Raw genomic sequence first — 19,099 nt, 5'->3', positions numbered from 1 at the left:
GTAGATGATATTGTTTGAATTAGTAAAGCTTGTGTAATTCAAATTTTGTATGTTTTAGCATCTACGTTTGCTATTGAATTGAATTTGTATGATTGGAATTACATAAGTCTACAAAATTATGCAAATTTGCTAGACGAGAATATACTCGCTGAGTAAAGTCAACGTTAGAGAGTTTTAACTTGATTGTCGCTGAACAAAGATATACTCGCTAGACAAAACCAAAGTCATAAATTCGCATGATTTTTTTAAAAAGAAATCTTTATGTTTTAATTTATATAAAAAGAATGTTTAGTACTCAAATTATTAATACAAATTATAAATGGAATATTGATATTAATGTTTATAATTAAAAATTAATTTTAATGATAATTAAAAAATATTTAATGAAAATTTTATACATTAAACAATAAAAAAATATGCAAATTTAGAGAACTTTTTATTGTTTAATGTATAAAATTTTCATTTAATATGCGAATTGTTATATTTTTAATTTACTCACTAGCAATTATATATGTTAAGTATTCTGAATTAAATATTACCAAAATATTATATATGGTCAAATTATGCTTTTATAATATTATTCTTTTAAAAATAAATGTATCCATAGTATCTAAGCAAACATTGTTATAAATAAGTATTAATGACCAATTAAACAATACGATGAGATAAATTTAAATGGATTATGTTGTTTATTTTAAAATTGTTATTTATTTCATTATATCTAGAATACATTCAACTATAATTTAAGTCATTTTTTTCCTTTTCTATTGAGAAAGAATTAGAAAAATAATAATTAAAATCATTCAATTATTATAATTATTTATTTATATACATAAATAAAATCATTATATAAATCACATTCTTGGAGACATATATACTTTACATACACAAGTTACACACAATTCATAATTAAATATTAATGTACTTTATCATTTTATATTTATTAATGATACTTATCATATATAATTCAATCTTTATCTAAACACAGTTAAGTTGATTTATTATATAAATCAACAAATTAAAATTTAAGTAACTCGTGTTGCACGGGTAAAAACCTAGTATTTTGTACATTGGACATGCAGTGTCGTGTTTGGATGGTAGCAAACAGAGCAAATCTGTATATATTGGTTCGTTTGTGTATATATAGCTTCAGTTAACTCAAATGTATAGCCAACGAGGTTCCAAAATTGAAACTGTTACCTTATGAAACCATTATCACTATTTGAACATAAGAGATCAAAATCTTAATCACTTTAACGTGATCTTTTCAGCTGGATAAACCCCTTTTTTAGTACTTCTCTTTACTTTCCTGTCAGATTTTTTCTGAATCTTCACTTTGCCTATATGACTAGATGCCATACTTGGTTGTGCAGCCTTTTCCCCGCCATTCCTCCTATCAAACAAAACACCAAAACGTCAAATCAATGCACTCACTAAACCAGCACTACCTGGAAAACACAAAAAAGGGCCAAACACAAACCTTAAGTGCAAAATCATGAATAACAAACCAACTGCAGCTGCACCACCCAAGACCGATCTTAGCAGTTTCTTCTTTTGAGGTTTTTCTTTTGGTATTTCTTCACCTCCCTCTTTCGTTCCAACTACATTGTCTAAGAAGTGTACTCTCTCATCTTCTGGATTTATTTCATCCTATAAGGCAAAGTTGTAATAGAGACTCAGTTTACAATGAAAATGATTGACACAAGCATGCTTGAAAAGGGTCAAAACAAACTTACTTTAACATGCACCGCACAAGTATGTTCTGTACGGGAGACAGGATCAAATCCATGTTTTGGGCTTAGGTTTGCTGTGAGGGATTCAGTAAGTGATACAATATCATCACAGTTAACAGGAACTATAACATCATTGATTATCATATCTAGTACTCTCCGACCTCCATCTCCAATGTATTGAGCTGCATCACCTCTGCTGAAATCATTAGGGTCGTCACCAAGAGTGGAAGGTTTTTCACAGTCGCCTAAAACTACAGCATTTGAGGCCAGAAGCAGAGAATCGATGTTTAGCTCTTTGCCATCAGTGTCCAACTTAACAATAGTAGACAAGACTTCCGAATTTATTTGTATACAAGGTGTAATTTCCTCATGTGAGCCATTTCCCACAGAACATGAACTTTTGTTATCTTTATATGATGTAATAGCGCATTTTCCTTTCTGATCCCATTTACAAGACTCGGGCTCGTAACAAGACTGACAGCAACTAGCATTATCCGAACAACTCAAACCAACTTGAGACTCTCTCTCTTCATATGCTAAAAAATTTTTCAGTGAAGTTGATCTAGTGTCATTGCTACGAGGCACAACTCTATCTGGAGAATTGGTACTGCAGAAGTAACAATCAGGTGAATATAATGAAGGATCAGTTTCCTCAAATTTCTTTACAGAGCAAGAATATCTTGCATTAGAAATTATTTGATACGGCACGTCTCTATATCTCACCATTCCTTGAGATTCGTGCTCTTCTTTTATATTGTCCCATCGATCATTCTTGTCATTGTGCACTTTGAAAGACTCGATATTCCTAAAATTGCTCTCTGCATCAGCTTGATCTCCCATGTCTTCCCTTGAGTAGCAATTCATGCAAGCAACTCGCAGAATCTTCTTCTTGTCGTCGCAAGTTTCAAAGAATTTGCCTCTTTCAGCAGTCTGTGGAGTTGGATTTGAACCGTGAGAGCTGGCACTTTGATATACATTTGGTGTACTATTTTCTTCATGAAACAAATCGGGATCCTTCCTATCTATTGTAAGTGAGCTAGCATCCCTTTTACATGGTATTTTGTCATTCTTAGGAGTTACATTGACAGAACCATTGCTGCTTAATGACAGATTTTCAAAGTAATCAAAGTCCACAATCCTTCTACTTTCTTGAACTCGTTCCATTTTAGTATCTAAATGAGATGACATATGAATAATGCCAGTACGTAAATCCCCACTGGGAGGAGATGATGACCATGTTAGCTGACAATCATGCTCTATGTCCTCAGAACAAGGATATTGCAATGACTCCATTGAACATAACAATTCAAAGTCATTATAAATTCCATTTCTCTGTTGCTCTTGGATAACCAATTGATCTAAATCTTCGGGCAAACAAATACGTTCAGCCATTGGAGAGGCTATGTTGTAGTCTATCTCTGATGTATAATCATACAAGTCATCAGCGTGCAAGTCATCAAATTGAAGCACTAGATGTTTGTTTTCTGGGTCCTCATATTCATCCAAATATGTCTCAAAGTCTTTGGTGGAGGCTGTAACTGGGTAACCCTACAAAGTCATCATGCTTTAGGGATACGAGAACAAATATCAGAATGATTTGGTAAGTAGAAGTACATTGTGCAGCACATGACATTCACATAAATGCATAATCATTGGCAAGTTATTTACTTATTTTGGGTCAAACTGGATGAAAAACACTTTGGCAAAAAATGTCAATTGAGTCACAAGATCGTCGTTGGCTAATAGCAATTTAATATTTGTTTGAATTGATTAGTGAATTCGAGGACAAACCTGTCTAGATCTTCTTGCATGTTTTTGTGAGTAATAGCCACCAGAGGAATCAGCACGGATGCTGTGAGATAGTTCTAAGCTTCTACGCATGCACCCAACCAAAGCTTTCGGCATGGTTACCATACAGGTCACAATGTCAAAATCTGGAACCTGTGACCACGTTTTTTCATTAGAAAAAGACCATTGTTTAGAGATTAAAAATACAAAGAGTAAATTAAGATTGTATGGAACATGAAGAACCTTTCTTACATTTATATTCACAGATCTTGACTTTTTGGAGAATGATCGTATACACATACAAACTTTTCTAGTATTTCTTCTCTCAACTACATCTGATGGAGAGAAGAGGTCAACGCCAGTCAATCCCAAAATTTTGCAAATCTGCATATTAGAAGTTACTGGGATTACTTTGATAATTTTATCTGTATACATGATTCAAATGTTAGAAACATCAACGAATAAAGTGAAGTTTCAGAACTTGTCTTTCTTGCATTCTTATGCTTTCATCAAGAGATTTTCCTACTATTTCAAATAAGCCAGTATCAGCATAAGATACAGAGATTTCAAACTAAATAAAATTGATAGGATGTGATGGTCAATAACTATTTTGCGTCTTCATGTCATCAGTTACATTAGAAATCATCAAGGTGATGCAATTCAATTACATAATAGTACAGAGCATTACAACACAGCATAGTTCAAACTTCAAACAGATTAGAGGGCTGATGGAAGGAGTAAAGAATGGTAGAGCACAACTTCTTAAGTATGAACATCCTCAGAACTACACTTCAATTTGAATTCAGATAAGAAAATCCACTATCATTTTCCACGCAACCTTTTGCCTCTAAATTCAAACTAAATATTAAGGAAATTTATAGGTTTTAATACAATAATGAAAATGTAAATTTTACTTCTCTGTTCATTTGGTCAGTAATTATCATTTAAGCAAAGATGTGATAATCGAACACGTTACCTTCAAAAAAGAATCAACATTAGAATAGGGCCTATATCTGGCAATGTTCTTCTTAGAAGTAAATGACTGGATTTTGTATGCTTTTATATGCCTTAGCTCCATATGCTTTGCCGACAGCAATTTCCACACCACTTTTGACACTTGAAACCTGAAAACCAATAAAGGCTGTTTCAGATTCCAAGCAATGTGAATTGCCAATCCAGGAGCAACTTGTGTGATGAATATTAGTACCAGTAGCAATTGATAAAGGCTGATTTGTTTATGTTTGAAAACATGATTTTGTGGCATAATTTTTTATTCAGAAACCATTACCATCAATTTATTAAAGAAGTATTTAAATAATTATTTTTCAAGTTTTTTTTTAATAACGTATATAATTATTATAACTTCTCAAACGCATTTTCCTCAAAAACATACAAACAGATAGGTTCAAAAACACATTTTCTCGAATTCCTGCTATATTCCATCCAGGTGACCACCATGTGTTAGTCGTTCACCAATGTTTTTTCTCAAATTCTATCAAGTGTTATCCTCAAAAAATTGATCACCAACTATCCATAAACAGGAAAAAAATCATCTAATGTGCCTTCTCTTAAGATTGTTAGCATGATTAATGCAACTTTTAATTTTTAATAAACTAGATTTAAACATAAAAATATTACGGATTATTTTTCAGAATATCTCACTTTAATATATTAACAGCAATAATAACCATAAAAAATAAAATTTGAAACACAATTGTTGATCAAACATATATCAACAACGTACAACAATTCTCCATCAGCAAGTAGTTCTGATATGATGAGTTGCTCATCTAGTCTCATCTGCAATACTTCTCCTAGCCAAATTCTTGTTTGAGTCTGTATATTGAAAAACAGATTAGCTACAACTATGAACAAATTATATCATCTAAAAATTAGTTAAAAGAAAAAGGAAAGAAAAAAATCTATGAAATATTTAAAGTGTAAGATTATTTTCGAACAGTGAAGCAGAGAACCACTGGTCATGTCTCAGAGACAGAGGACGAAAAGCAATTATAATTTTATAGTGTTTAACAAATGATAAGGTGTTTCTCTAGCAACTTCTACATCTATATCTACGAATATATTCGTTAGAAGTATGATGAACAAGTTCATTCAACTTTTAACTTGATTACATGGTTTAAAAGCTGAAGTTTTGTTGTCTTGCCAACCGAAAAGTCCAACATTACCACCCCAAATTCAACACTGAAGAACAGAAAGCTCCTCCATAAACAAGCAAGAGATGTTTCTATTTTAGTCAAATTTTGATACAATGCAAGTATAATAAAAATTACTCTATCAAACATGAGAAATTGTTTTAAATTTTATTTTTAAAGTAAAATAATAAGAAAATAATAATGTTCCATTATATGACATAATTGAATTACAGTGTTAAAAACTTCTGCTGCACCAGTCTATTTCAATCTTTTTCCACGGGGATAATGTCAGAAATAAGGAATTACCTTATCCTACAAATTCTCTACCAGTATCAAGTGGCTATAACATGCGATATTTCTGAAGCATTAACAGCCACAGAAACCCCATTTTTGTATATCTCAACTTCTAATTTTCTCACAGACCAAATTTTATCAGTCCATTTTAGTATACTTGTTTAAAACTGAAATATAATTAAAATTAATTAATCATTACATTAATAAAAAAAAGTGGTATATATTATGTACGCATACTAACCAACAATTAAAAAATAAACACGATTTTAAACGTCAAACTTGATATAAAAAATAATAGTAATTAAAAATAAAATCTCAAGAAGAGTATATTTAGAGATATCTTTATCTTTTATGTACAAAGAAAGTGGCTAAGAATCAGTTATATTTAAGAGTCAAAAAGAAATTTCCCAAGTTACCAGTTCAAAAACGAATTCCATTCAATGCCGATAAAACTAACGAGAACAAAGAACATTATCGCGTTTCCTCGTTCCTGTTCGAAGGACTTCGACACGACAACACACACAAACATCACAGAGCCAACATTTGATAGACAACAAAGTTAACACGCACAATATAAGTTCATATTACAGACATCCAAAAGATATACAATCCTAATTCCAAATCATCAAAGCGTCCGATCTACGGTAGCACAAGAACTAGAAAAGATGCACACAATTATCGTCTTCCAACGTTGGCTCATACTATTAATCAAAACACAATCCGATTCCAAAAGCAAAAACAATACACAGATTGGTTACTAAATCGCAATAAGAATCAACCATGGAAACAGTGACAGAGAGAGTGATAAACCTGAAGGAATGCATCATCGAGTTGTCGAAAGTTGGATTCGGCAGAAGAAGCAGAAGAAGAAGAAGAAGAAGAAGAAGAAGAAACCATTGTGAAGAGCTCCGTGGACGGAGCAGTTTGCGATGAAGAAACCTCACAAAGCATTGCTCTGTTTTCCCCCCAATTCAACACGTAAGCAATACCCGACACGCTTTTGTATACATGTATGTGGTGGTGTGCAGCAGTGAGTACGTAACAAGGTTCCAGTACCTGCTACATCTTAGTATCGGTGTCATTGTTTCCTGCGACGGACAAAAAGTGGTGTGTCACAAAAGACACACCGCGGATTCTGGCTTTTGGGCTTTTGGTTTTCTGTACAGTGGACACAAAGTTTGACAGTATGAGGTTGTACTTATTAACCCACACTTCCTATTTACAACCACAATTTTTGGTCAACATCTTCATTCTTTCCATCATTAAAAATTTTATGCGTGAAATCTCAACACTGATTAGTTTGCACCTATCCTTAATTAAATGCCATGTTTCGAGGAATTAATAATGTTATAATATATTACTCTTAGGATTTTCAGACGGCATTATTATTTCAATTCATTAAAAGGCCACTCTCAGGGTCCCACTATCAACTATTTCTTCATTATTAGGGGGAATTTAGCAAGAAAAATAAATTATAAACAAAAATAGAAATTTGGTTTTATAAAACGATCAATAAACAATATTTTCTAACATTTTTTTTTTATTTTGCGATGGATGATGAAAAAAAAAATACTACTGCGCATTCTATGGTTGGATTGTCTACATTAGTTAACTTTGAATGGAGGAAGCGTGTTCGGTTTTTATGTGCATAATATTATCATGGCTAAAAGGCATCTAAGGTTGTTACGTGTCCTCTCCTCAGGCACAGCCTCAAATCTTGTCCCCTTGTAATTTCCTTTTGTCTTGCATTATGTCAACAAACATATGAGATGATTGATGGAGCTGTAGGTCAGAAGATTCTCTGCAACTCCAATCCTGCAAATCGGAACAGAAAATAAAATATGAGTGCTTTTGTTTTTGTTTATGTGCTGAAGGCATCTCGTTAAAGATCTAATACTGAATCTATAAAATTGTGTAGGCTGTATATGGAAAAAATTTAGAAGTTGAAGTTTAACATAATTTAAATATTTTTTTTCTTTTTATTTTTTAAAGTTAAAATCGTAATAGAATTTAATATTTTAAATAAGACAGTGTCTTATATGTATAATGTAAATGTAAAAATAAAATTGTAATATAATTTTATTGTTTATGGCCATGATTGGATTTTCGACAAGATTGATATTTTTGTATATAATTCAAACAAAATTTTCGAAGGAGTAGTTATATTATGATTGGTTATATACAAATCTTACATTTAAGATTTGAACTAAGTTTGTGCTGACTTAACTCTCTAAGTCAAATCAACTTTATGTATGCTATAACGTTTTCATTTATTTTTAAATAAGGTAAAAATTTCAAATTAAAGTGATATTACCATATTTTGGAATTAAAAAACGAGATAAATTATTTTAATAAAAATAGTAATTTTTTTTTCTTTTACAGTTATTTATTTCTATTCATAATTTTTAAATTAATCATAACTTTTAATCTTTAAATTCTCAAAATTATCGTAAATTTTATCTAAAACTTTACCAAAAGACAAATCCAAGAATAAATAAAAAAATGTGTAAGTTAATGAATACCTGTATTATTAGAGTAAATTATCATTAAACTACCAGGCTATTCTTACAGTTAATTTTATCTCCTAATGCACATGGTTGGTTATTTTATGGGAGTGCGTGATAAAATTATGGAGGTGTAGAAATAAATTGCTAGCTGCCGATTGCACGGCATCAAGCTAAAACAAAAAGCCCAATATCAAATTGAGTTAAGCCTGGGAGTTACTCCCTGTACCTCCCCAATTCCAACCCCCACCCCCCCCAATTTTTTTGGATTTTTTTTTAAATACAAAATTAATCTTTATGTTTTTTTTATTTTTACCGTTTTACACTTATTTACTAAAGTTAACCTACTCTTTTACAGTCTGCCTCAGTCAAAACACACAGACTCAAATTCCTCTCCTTCGTATTCCCACCCCCACCTCCACCAAAGCTTTTGAAACGCTCCTCCTCCAAACGCTCTCTGCAACTCTCACTCTTCCATTTATACGTTAAAAATATATTTAAAAATAATACATCAAAACATATAAATTCCATTATTAAAATATTTGAAAATTAATATAAAAAGTAAACTAATAAAACAAATCTTAAAAATGGAATGGGGGGTGGGGGTTAGAATTGGGGAGGTACAGGGAGTAACCCCCGTTAAGCCTGAACTGAGCCATTAATATAGGATGTAATTTAGAGCATTCTATAAAATCTTAGATCGCCCTGTAAAACGACTTTTCTGTTAAATTTATTTTATTTTATAAATATACTTTTTTTTATCAATACAGTCACTATGATTAGAAATCTAAGTAAAAAAAAAAAAAAACTATCGTTTATAGTATTTTTAAGTGTTTTCTCTTTTCACATCATATCATATAATGTACAAAGTAATAGTAACAGAAAGATATATTTAGTTTTTTAAAGATACATAAAGAATAATGACAAAAACTAAAAAGGTAAAAATAAGAAACTTAAATTAAAAATTGTAATTGTAAAGTTTTATAAAATATAAGAATGAAAAAAACAATTAAGTCTATATTGAAATAACTATAAATAGGTCTATTGTTGAACTGACTTTTTGAACGGTAGGAAAATGATGTCGAGAAAATCTTTTTAAGTGACTTCAAAGTCAAAAGATAAAGAAAAAGAAAAAAAAAAACATTTTGTATGTAAATAATTATTGTTTATTAGAAAAAGTTCACATCCAAACAAAGTTTTCACCACCTAATGAAACTTTTTTTTCTTTTTGTTCTTAATAACACAATAATTAAATCAAGCATGCCTTTTTGGTTGGAGGAGAGGTGTCTAATCAGGCGTGGCTATTAATAGTCATTTTGGGTATGGCCCACATCAAGTTAAATTAAATGGGCGGGTTATTCAGTTATTGGGCTATGAATCGGATCTGTGACCCAATTTCATCTATCTAACCTCTTTGGACCTCCTAGCCAGAATAAGGCTATTGTATCCAGCACCCTCAGAATTACTAACTGCACCTCCATAACCAAAAATTTATCTTCAGAAAAAATCATTTTGGAAATCCTATTCCGAAAAAACTTTTGTAAAATGTATTTCTCCGAAATATAATTCCTAAGATTCTGTTTCAAAAATTTTATTTCAGAAATTGTCACTTTTTTTGTAGGGTAAAATGGTCATTTTGAAAAATTTGTGAGGGTGTGAGAAGCAGTTGTAAGGGTGCAGGGTGTAAAAGGTGATGATAAAATAACGATTTCTTATTCTTCCTTAATTACTTTTGGAATTGAAAAACACACCTAAAAAGTAGCCAACACTAATAACATCACAATAGCTAAAAAGTGACGACGTTAAAGAAATCAAACAAGAAACATAAAAAAAAATAAGGTTGAAACATCATGGAATGATGTTAATGAGGAGGTTAAAACACACCGACTAAACCCTAATTTTTGACAATTTATTATGTAATTATGTGTTTGGTGTTTAGTGATTTATTTTGTGCGTCTTTCATTAAGCAGCATCATTTATTCGGTGTGAAATTATTTGCTCTTCTCTTCTACTTCTGTAATTAAGTTCAAGGTTGATTTTGCAATGCAGTAACTTTTCTTTCATCAATGTGCTTAACTTAAGCTATAAAAATATAATGATTAAAAATCATTTTATATCATCATTATAAATCTAAGAATAATTATATTCAGTGATAATTTTTTATCGTAAAATAATTAATAAAATAATTGAATTCAAATTTTTTTTTCAATGCTTGAAAACTAATTAATCAAGTTGACGTTAAAATATCATGATAAAAAAATATATTCTACACTAAATGTAAATACATAATTCACGCGACAGCATACTGACAATTAAGGAAAAGAAAGTTAGGTGAATGTTTAGTTGAGCAATAGAGAAAATTAGTTTTAAAGCAACATGAATTATGTCTTTGAATAATTTTACTATAACAAGTTAAATATAAAGTAAGAAAGTTCAGTTAAATATTTGATTAAAAAAAGTATTTAAAGTATTTTCGCCTTCATCTTCATGAAACAAAGATATGATAATTCATCTAAAATCACGTGGTTGAAATATATAGTTTATTTGAAAACATGTTAAGCTACTTACTGCATAAGCAAGCAAGCAGTGATGAGAAAGAAAAGCATATAAAATAGGAAATGGTGGTGATGGATGCAGCTGAACTCAACTTTTATGTGACTGGTGAGAAAGAATTGGAAGAGGGAAGTAGTTAAAATGCATAGAAAAGAAAAATGAATGAAAAATGATGAATTTGTGAGTGTTTTGAGAAGAAATAGGAAACCAACAAGAGATACCAGGTAGGCAATAGACAGTGGCAGATTGAGTATAATGACTATTCTACAATTACAAGGATGTTTCACTAGCAGTGGTGTCGGACACAGGACATGGTCACGCTCAAAAACTGCCAAATCATAGCAGTAGCAGGAGCAGCTGCTGCAGCAGCATTAGGATCTCAATGCCAACACAAAATCCACTATTCTCTCTTCCTCGCTCTGATTTGACCACATGAGATACATATCAAAATCTCTATTTTTTTGGTCTTTGTGGGGTCAGTGATTGAGTGAAGCGGAGACTTCTCTGTCAAGTTCCATCATTTTTCTCATTATTAAAATGCTGAGGCATAACATGCATAAATACCTATCAGATGCCACAAGGGTCCACATTGACGTGATTGTTTTGTCGTCTTCTTTCCATCCTTCTCTGTGTATTGTTCAAAACAAGTAAAAGGGACATTACCATAACACTGTATTATTGTTATTCTGCTTTTTCAAACTTCGTTTTTGCAAGGGACATCAACAACCAACGAAACACCCACCTCTTCCTTTCTCCCTTCTGCTTTTCTCTTCTTTTTATGCATATTACTACTGAAAAAAGTTTTAAAAAAACCCGTTTGAACGCACATCACAGAGACAGAAAGAGAGAGAGTGAGGGCCACGATGGGGGGTCCCTCTGGGAACTTTTCTTTCTTGCTCAACAGGTATACCATCTCTTTTTCGGTCTTCCAACCAAAAATCTATGTTCAATTCAATTCTATTATCAATCTTTTGACTGTCTGTACAGTTATTAACCTCCCCTCCGCCTCAATTTCAATCTCTCTCCACACCCCACAATGTCTACATCCATAACAAAAGCAATCCAAATAAAGAACTCTTATCACATGCCCTGTACAAGCTACTGTGACAATCTCTCTCTCCCCTCCCAACAAAAGTGAAAATAAGTGTCATTCCTGTCCAAACTCCTCTCCCCCCGTCCCTTTCAATTTTCAACCATTATCTTTGCAATGGCTATGAGAAAAATTTAGCCATCAACAACCATAATGATTTCCAGTCCATCTATGGAAAATGAACCATTCCCTTCTGCATGGAATGTCACCTTAGCAAGCCAGATCCTTTGCCTCCAAGAGCATCATTTGCTCATTTATCCTCCACAAAGATTCTGTGTATGAAATCTCTGAACCTTTTTGAGTATAGCTTGGGATCAACAGCTGAGATAGACGTGGAGTCCACTTGTAGCGACTTGTATGCATGTTCTATCTTTTTGCTTATATCGTAGTCTTGGAGAATGTCAATGATACCAAAGTAGAGGATTACATCAGATATCTGCCTGTTGTTGTTACTCTCTGAAGGGATACAACATGAATTGCCACTTCCACTACCCGCTGCTTGATCCAATCCACCCTTACACACACTCTCGGCTCTGGCAGGCATGTTCATTCCTAGCCGGATCAGAGGTCCCCTGGAATATCAAGAATCACAGCCATGGATCAAGAATTTACGTAATTTGGATCCCATGCAGATGTCATCAAGAGGGCCAAACAGAAACAAAATTATTTACTTAAGTTTATTCGTTGGTTCTATTACTAGAAGCACTTATAATTCACCTAGACGTGACTAGATTTGTACTCTCTAGGGGTTGAAATTGAACGGTGCTATACAAAAAACGAAAACATGTATATCATCTGTTACTGGTATAGTACACAAATACATCTCACAAGTCTCGTGTCCTAGAAAACATTCTGATCCATCAAAATCCCTGTCAGCTACCCTTTGGCTGTTGAAAAGAAAGCAGTGCCCTCACCTAAAAAAATCAAAAAGACCCCACCAGCGTTTGTTTGAAATGTCAGAAAAAAACTAAGTCCAATTTTTGCAGTACAACTCAGGTCACTTTCGATGCATTTCAATTCTCAACCATTGCGTTGGTATTCTTAAAAAGAAATCAACAAGTCACACCTAAGTCATAGATGGATTGGACTAGAGAGTTGCAAATATGATATTCATCAGCAGCTAGTGATTTGTTTGTACCCAACTTGCGGCCACATCCTCTTGGCATTTTGCAGGCACATGGGCCAAATTGATATGTGTATAAACAGAAAGCATTTAATCTCTCTGCTAGTTCTAGAGCCGGGACCATGTTCAATAAACCTCAAGGACACGACACACGGATACCATCGGGTACAAAACAAGAGAACGGTGTTAAAAGACAAAAATGCTATCCCCTATAAATCATATAGGAGTAACATTTATTAACTCAGAATTGGTGTATACTTAAAACAATCCAGATTCTCCTGTTTGACTGTATTTGTACACCAAATGCTGAGTTGGAATTGACATTAATAGTTCAAGCCAGAAACTGACAGAAACCGCACCAAGATTTCTCTAGATCTTCAACCATTCTCCTCAATTAAATACTATTAAATGGTGAAAGAAAAATGCAAGATATTGCGAACAGTTGAATTATACACTTGTGATGATGACAGGGAAACTCAAATGTGAATAAAAGAGAAAAAAAAAAAAATATACATACCGGCATGTGAGCATCTCATCGTCAAGCATGTCTCGCTTGCCTGGTAAATCAATAACACATAAGATTTTATACCCCTCCAGGATTTGGAATCAAAAAACTACAAAAAATATACAAATACCTGAATATGAATTGCGTGGTGAACTTTTCATTTCATCAACCGAGCAATCATCACGAAAATGCAGGCCAATTAGAAGACTGTAATCCATGATTCCCTCTGCTTCCAAGAACTCGCAGTCTCTATCGACTTGCCTAAACAAATGCCGGTACATAAAAGTTGAGACCAACTCTCAAGCAAGACAACACAAAACGAAAACCCGGAAAAATAAAAGAACATGCAACACGGCAAAATCTATACCGTATAAGCTCTTGAAACCAAGACTGTTCCAGGCGAAAGACGAAATTAAGATCAAGGTCTTTGAGAGTGGTAGTCTCATCAATCTCCTCCCTTGGCTTATCCGTTGTTCGACCATGAGAAGAACCTTTGAGGTCAAACCTCTTGTGGATCCGGTACTCGGAGCAAAACACATTGCCCATTACAATAAACCGGGTCTGTTTCATCCATGGTATCACAACTTTGCATTACATTTTGACAAGCATTATAGATGGTGAATAAAACCACCTTAATTAGTGCTACAAAACTCAAATGTCAAACCATACATACCTTTTGACCTCCAACAGGTTTGACACAATGCACGCCCAGGAATGCAGTCACCAAGGAATTTTTGTACTGACAAACATGTTGGTAGTAGCTTGGAAGCATTCTAATGAGCACCTGACATGGACAGCGAAAAATTACTATTGAACACCCAGAAAATAACAAGGTAACCAACCAAAGCTGAAAGCAAAGTTTCACCTCACTCAATTAACAATGTCTATAGTTCTGTCTAGTTTCTTCAAATTAATGAATAAATTCCAAGTGACTAACCTTGACTTCAGACTTCTTGACAGTCTTAATTATGAAGCGGTCGTCTTGAGTGAGATAAAAGATGCTTCCACTTTTTCCCGGAGAAGACATCTCCCTAAGTGAGTCACTTCCGCAAATAGCAAGCGTGTAATCCGCAGGATCTATGGCAAATAATTCCCTTAGATGTCTAAATACCCAACCAACCAACCAACAAGTACCACCAAGACACAGACACAATTAGTATACCATCCACAACCAATAACCAAACCTTCCTTACTAAGAAAAAAAAAAAGAGAGAACATTCAAAGCAAAGAAAATCGCTAATGTTCACACCTGAACACCATTGGGCAGTAGTCTTTCCACCTGAAGTCCACTGAATGATGCTGGGGCGTAAACCTAGACCCTTCAGGTGGGAACCTCGTCCAGAACTTCTCCTTGGGATCAAAATCCCCTGGTCTAAGCTCTCTCACTATAGAAGCATGCTTGGCAACAGTGTATCTAAAACAAAAACATCTTAATGAGAAAAGCTGAAATGAAACTAAAAATAGGAAACTCCAAAAGCAAAAACCAACGATACCTGATACCCAGTTGAAGATTAAGGATGAGATCATAACTCTTGTGCCCTCTGGAGACAGTTTGACCAGGCTTCTTAACCTCACCACCAGAACCATCAAGAGACCAACAAGGACTCTTCTGCAAAACCCCACACCCATTATTATTATTAATAATAATATCATCTCCACCGTTCTCAGACTCACTGGCAGTGGTGCCATCCCTGTAGAACAGAGAAGCCTCAGCATTGTGAACAATGTCACAGGTGATGTCCCCAGCTTCTCCATCCAACTCCCAAATACAAATCCTTGGAAAGCTCACACTCCTACACCCATCCACCGAACTCCTCTTCGTCTTCTCCTCACGTGCCTCTTCCATAAACTCCTTCCCCCAGTTCCCCGCGCACGTGCTCCCATCACACCACGTGAAAACACCCTTCCCCACAGGCACACCATTCTCCCAAAACCCCTCGTAACGGTTCCCATTCGCCCACACCAGAACACCCTTCCCCGAAATCACACCACCCCTCCACTCCCCCACGTACTCGTTGCCGTTCCGCCATGTGTACCTTCCCTCCCCCTCCTGCAAGTTGCACCTCCACCAACCTTCATACACATCCCCATTAGCGTATCGTTTCTCGCCGAACCCGTGCTTTCTGTCGGCCATCCAGGACCCTCTGTACATGTCGCCGTCGACGCCGATGAAGGATCCGAACCCGTCTATCCGACCCGACTTGAATTCCCCCTCGTAGGTGGCACCGGAGGGCCACGAGAACCTCCCCTTGCCGCAAGCTTTCCCCTTTCGCCACTCTCCCTCGTACATGCACCCATCGGACCAGAGGTACTTCCCGGTGCCGTGCGGCGCGTTCCCCGACAGGGTGCCGCTGTAGATGTCTCCGTTGGGCAGAGACTTCTCCCCGACAGGACTCACGCGCCGCGACACGCGAGTGGTGGAGTGGCCGCCGCTGCTACTGCTGTTGCTGCTGCTATGTCCGCTTCCCGGCTGCTGCGGCTTTTTCTTCTTGGCCCGAATGTGGATGTCTTGGTGGTGAGAGAGAGGGAGAGTGAGGAGCGTCTCTTGCATGGTCTCTCACCGCCGGCGGAGGGCAGCCGCAGAGTTAACCAACGGTGGCAGCATATCCTAGGAAACTGAAAAAGAACGAGAGAAATTATGACAGAGAGTTAAGAGGTTTTGGTTTTGGTTCGCTTTGGTGCCTTGGCTTGGTTTTTTCAACCATTGCTGCTGCAATGCTTTGTTTTGCTTTTTACGGTTTGTTTTTTCTTTCCAGCATGTACGTCAATGTCGTACTAACCATGTTTTTTATCACTGTTCCTCCGTCACCGACGTTACCTACGTCTCCCTATCGTAGTGTCAATATTATTATACGTAAAGTTTTATGTAGTTGTAGTAGTTGTAATGAAACATACGAGAGGGAGAGAGAGAGTGTGTGTTACACATGAATCATATCATATGTATCACCATTAGTGCGGTGTTATGTTGGTTAGGTGACTGTGGTAAGGCGAGATGGAATTACGCAAAAATCGCGTTTCAATTTTCAACCCAAACAGATGATAACTTTTTTTCTTGAAATTGAACAAAAATATAATATTTTGAAAATAATATTCTCTCTGTCATCGAAACATGTTGAACCTTATATAGAACCTTGAAGTAAGACACAATGGAAGATTTTGGCGAGTGACCTCACCCTGTGCAAAAAACAAGAAAGTTATTACAAGAATTTGAGGTTAATTTAGTGGTGTGGGACTTCTAACTAATCTGTGACGACAAATTTTAATTATCCTAAGAAAATGCAATTGGAGAGACACGGGTAGAGAAGTAGTAGTGTGTGACGCTGATTCGGCATCAAGAAAAGTGTGTCACTTTGATCTGTTGACAATTGTCGGCCAAAAAAACAAAAACAAAACAAGATGATTCACGATTCATGATATCAGATCGTAGCTCCATATTTTGCGTCAATGATTTCTGGGCCACACGCTGCCCTTAAAGACAAGAATCCAAATCATCAACCAACCAAATTCCACAAGTATCATTCCGATTCTTTCGTTTTTAAAATAAATAACCATCATTTCTGCTCCTCCTTCTTTTGGGACTTTTCTTCTTTATACTTGCTATTTTATGCCCACATGTGTTTATACACCACTAACCAAACATGGGTATTGCACAACTTTAAAGATTGGTATTTCTGGGACCATTTAACCTCTTCTCACCCAACACCTTCAAAGTTCCTGACTTGGAACAGGACGATATCATTCTACTAATATACTTTCTTTTACTTTTTACCTTATCCAATTTACAAAATTACGAAAGTCTTAAAGTGCCAATTGTCTGTACCATTTAAAGTCAAGAAAAAACTTGTGCTATTTAAATTTAAAAATTAGTAATATTGATGCTACTATGAGATGTTTATGGTCACAAAAGTCTTGGTTAGGTAATTTTGGTTGGTTAATAAAATGCAAGTGGGTCACGGGCATAACCATGATCGAGTTTCTTGAAACAAGTCAACAATGCTCTCCTACAACCTCACTCACTACCCTATATTTCCACCCAATAAAACCCCAAACCAAACAAAGATTTCAGTCAATGGCTATAAAACAAAACCATATTTTTCTGCATATACTATTTACGTTTTTCTTTTTTCATCTAAAGTCTCTCGGTTCTTTATTCAATAGTTTATTCGTTCTTGTTATGATAAAAACGTGTGTGCTTAGTTGTATTTTTTAGACAAAATAATGAGGTATTGTCTATTTAGCATGTTTGGTGTTTTAATCTTTTCCTATTATTTGGTTGTGCAGTTAATGATTATAACGGTGCAGGAAGCAATAACCCTTCTTCTTCTGCAATGTTACCAAATTGGGTTCGGCCTGTGATGCTGTTTTGATCCGATTTTTCTTTTTATTTCTTTTCTCTTGTTTTGTTTCGGTTCCCACTGGGGTTTTCTTCCTACACCTTTAATTTTTCTTCCTGCATCTCAATCTTTCTTAATGCCAAATATGTCCCTATATATATAATATTAAATTATTTAGATAAACAATAATTATTATTCACCAAACTATTTATTGTGAAAGAATTTATATTTACTAATTTTGACATCCCCTAAGTCACTTTCATAAAAAATTTCAATGATGTTTTCTCTCTTCACCAACTTCAACTTTCTTTTTTTTTTCAATCACGTTTTTGTGATTTTTTTTCTTCACATTCGTTCGTCTCTGTTTAATACAGAGAGATACTTCACTTTATTCTTCTTCACTTGTATTTTTGTATTTTATGCTGAATTTAGTAGTTTGTTATTATTTTTTTATGTATTAGATTTTAAAAGTGTGAAAATTTTTATTAATAATCAGATTTCCAAATTTAGTTTGGAAACAATTGAATTTTGAAATCTAGTTAAGTAATTAATTGGATTTAAGAATACATCGAATTTTGAAATCTGATTTAAAAACTAATCAGATTTGAAAATTCTATTAGAAATTCAATGAATTTCGAAATCTAGTTAAAAATACTATTGAAATTCAAAATCCAATATTGTTTTTATTTTATTTTAGATTTATTTTGCTTGTTTTGTTTATTGTTCTTTTAAATTTTTTTGCTTGTGTTTGTTTTATGATTTTGTTGATTTAGTTATAATTATTGAACATATAAAGTATTCTATGTTGATGTCATATTATAGGTGGTTAGAAGTCCTCGTAACTAATATGAAGATTGTCTTTTTAAGTTTTGTGAAATCATAAGTAAATTTTAACTTTGTGTTAATTTTTTTTTTTATAAATAAAATGTGTGAGAGATATTACATAAATAACATTATAACTAATAAAAAAATTCCACACATGATGAGTTAATTCAATTTGTTCAAGGGATTGCTTTTGATCT

The 19,099-nt window shown here is 34.2% G+C and overlaps 2 protein-coding genes across 2 annotated transcripts; both read right to left on the bottom strand.

Moving 5' to 3' along the window:
* Positions 1-1,114: 1,114 nt before the first annotated feature.
* LOC106765478 lies at positions 1,115-7,171 on the bottom strand. Its single transcript, XM_014650119.2, has 8 exons — positions 6,779-7,171; positions 5,266-5,357; positions 4,498-4,645; positions 3,774-3,905; positions 3,525-3,674; positions 1,737-3,281; positions 1,481-1,650; positions 1,115-1,393 (listed from the first exon to the last, which is right to left on the bottom strand). Exons 1-8 carry the CDS (start codon positions 6,917-6,919, stop codon positions 1,249-1,251), a joined length of 2,523 nt encoding a protein of 840 aa, XP_014505605.1. The 5' UTR covers positions 6,920-7,171; the 3' UTR covers positions 1,115-1,248.
* A 4,013-nt stretch (positions 7,172-11,184) lies between these two features.
* LOC106769432 (phosphatidylinositol 4-phosphate 5-kinase 1) lies at positions 11,185-16,835 on the bottom strand. Its single transcript, XM_014655052.2, has 8 exons — positions 15,237-16,835; positions 14,993-15,157; positions 14,681-14,846; positions 14,417-14,527; positions 14,111-14,304; positions 13,874-14,004; positions 13,756-13,795; positions 11,185-12,687 (listed from the first exon to the last, which is right to left on the bottom strand). Exons 1-8 carry the CDS (start codon positions 16,292-16,294, stop codon positions 12,366-12,368), a joined length of 2,187 nt encoding a protein of 728 aa, XP_014510538.1. The 5' UTR covers positions 16,295-16,835; the 3' UTR covers positions 11,185-12,365.
* Positions 16,836-19,099: the final 2,264 nt, after the last annotated feature.

Source organism: Vigna radiata, chromosome 7 (genome assembly GCF_000741045.1).
Source record: "Vigna radiata var. radiata cultivar VC1973A chromosome 7, Vradiata_ver6, whole genome shotgun sequence".
Classification (NCBI taxonomy): Eukaryota; Viridiplantae; Streptophyta; class Magnoliopsida; order Fabales; family Fabaceae; genus Vigna; species Vigna radiata.
This window is presented reverse-complemented; position numbering and strand designations above follow the sequence as displayed.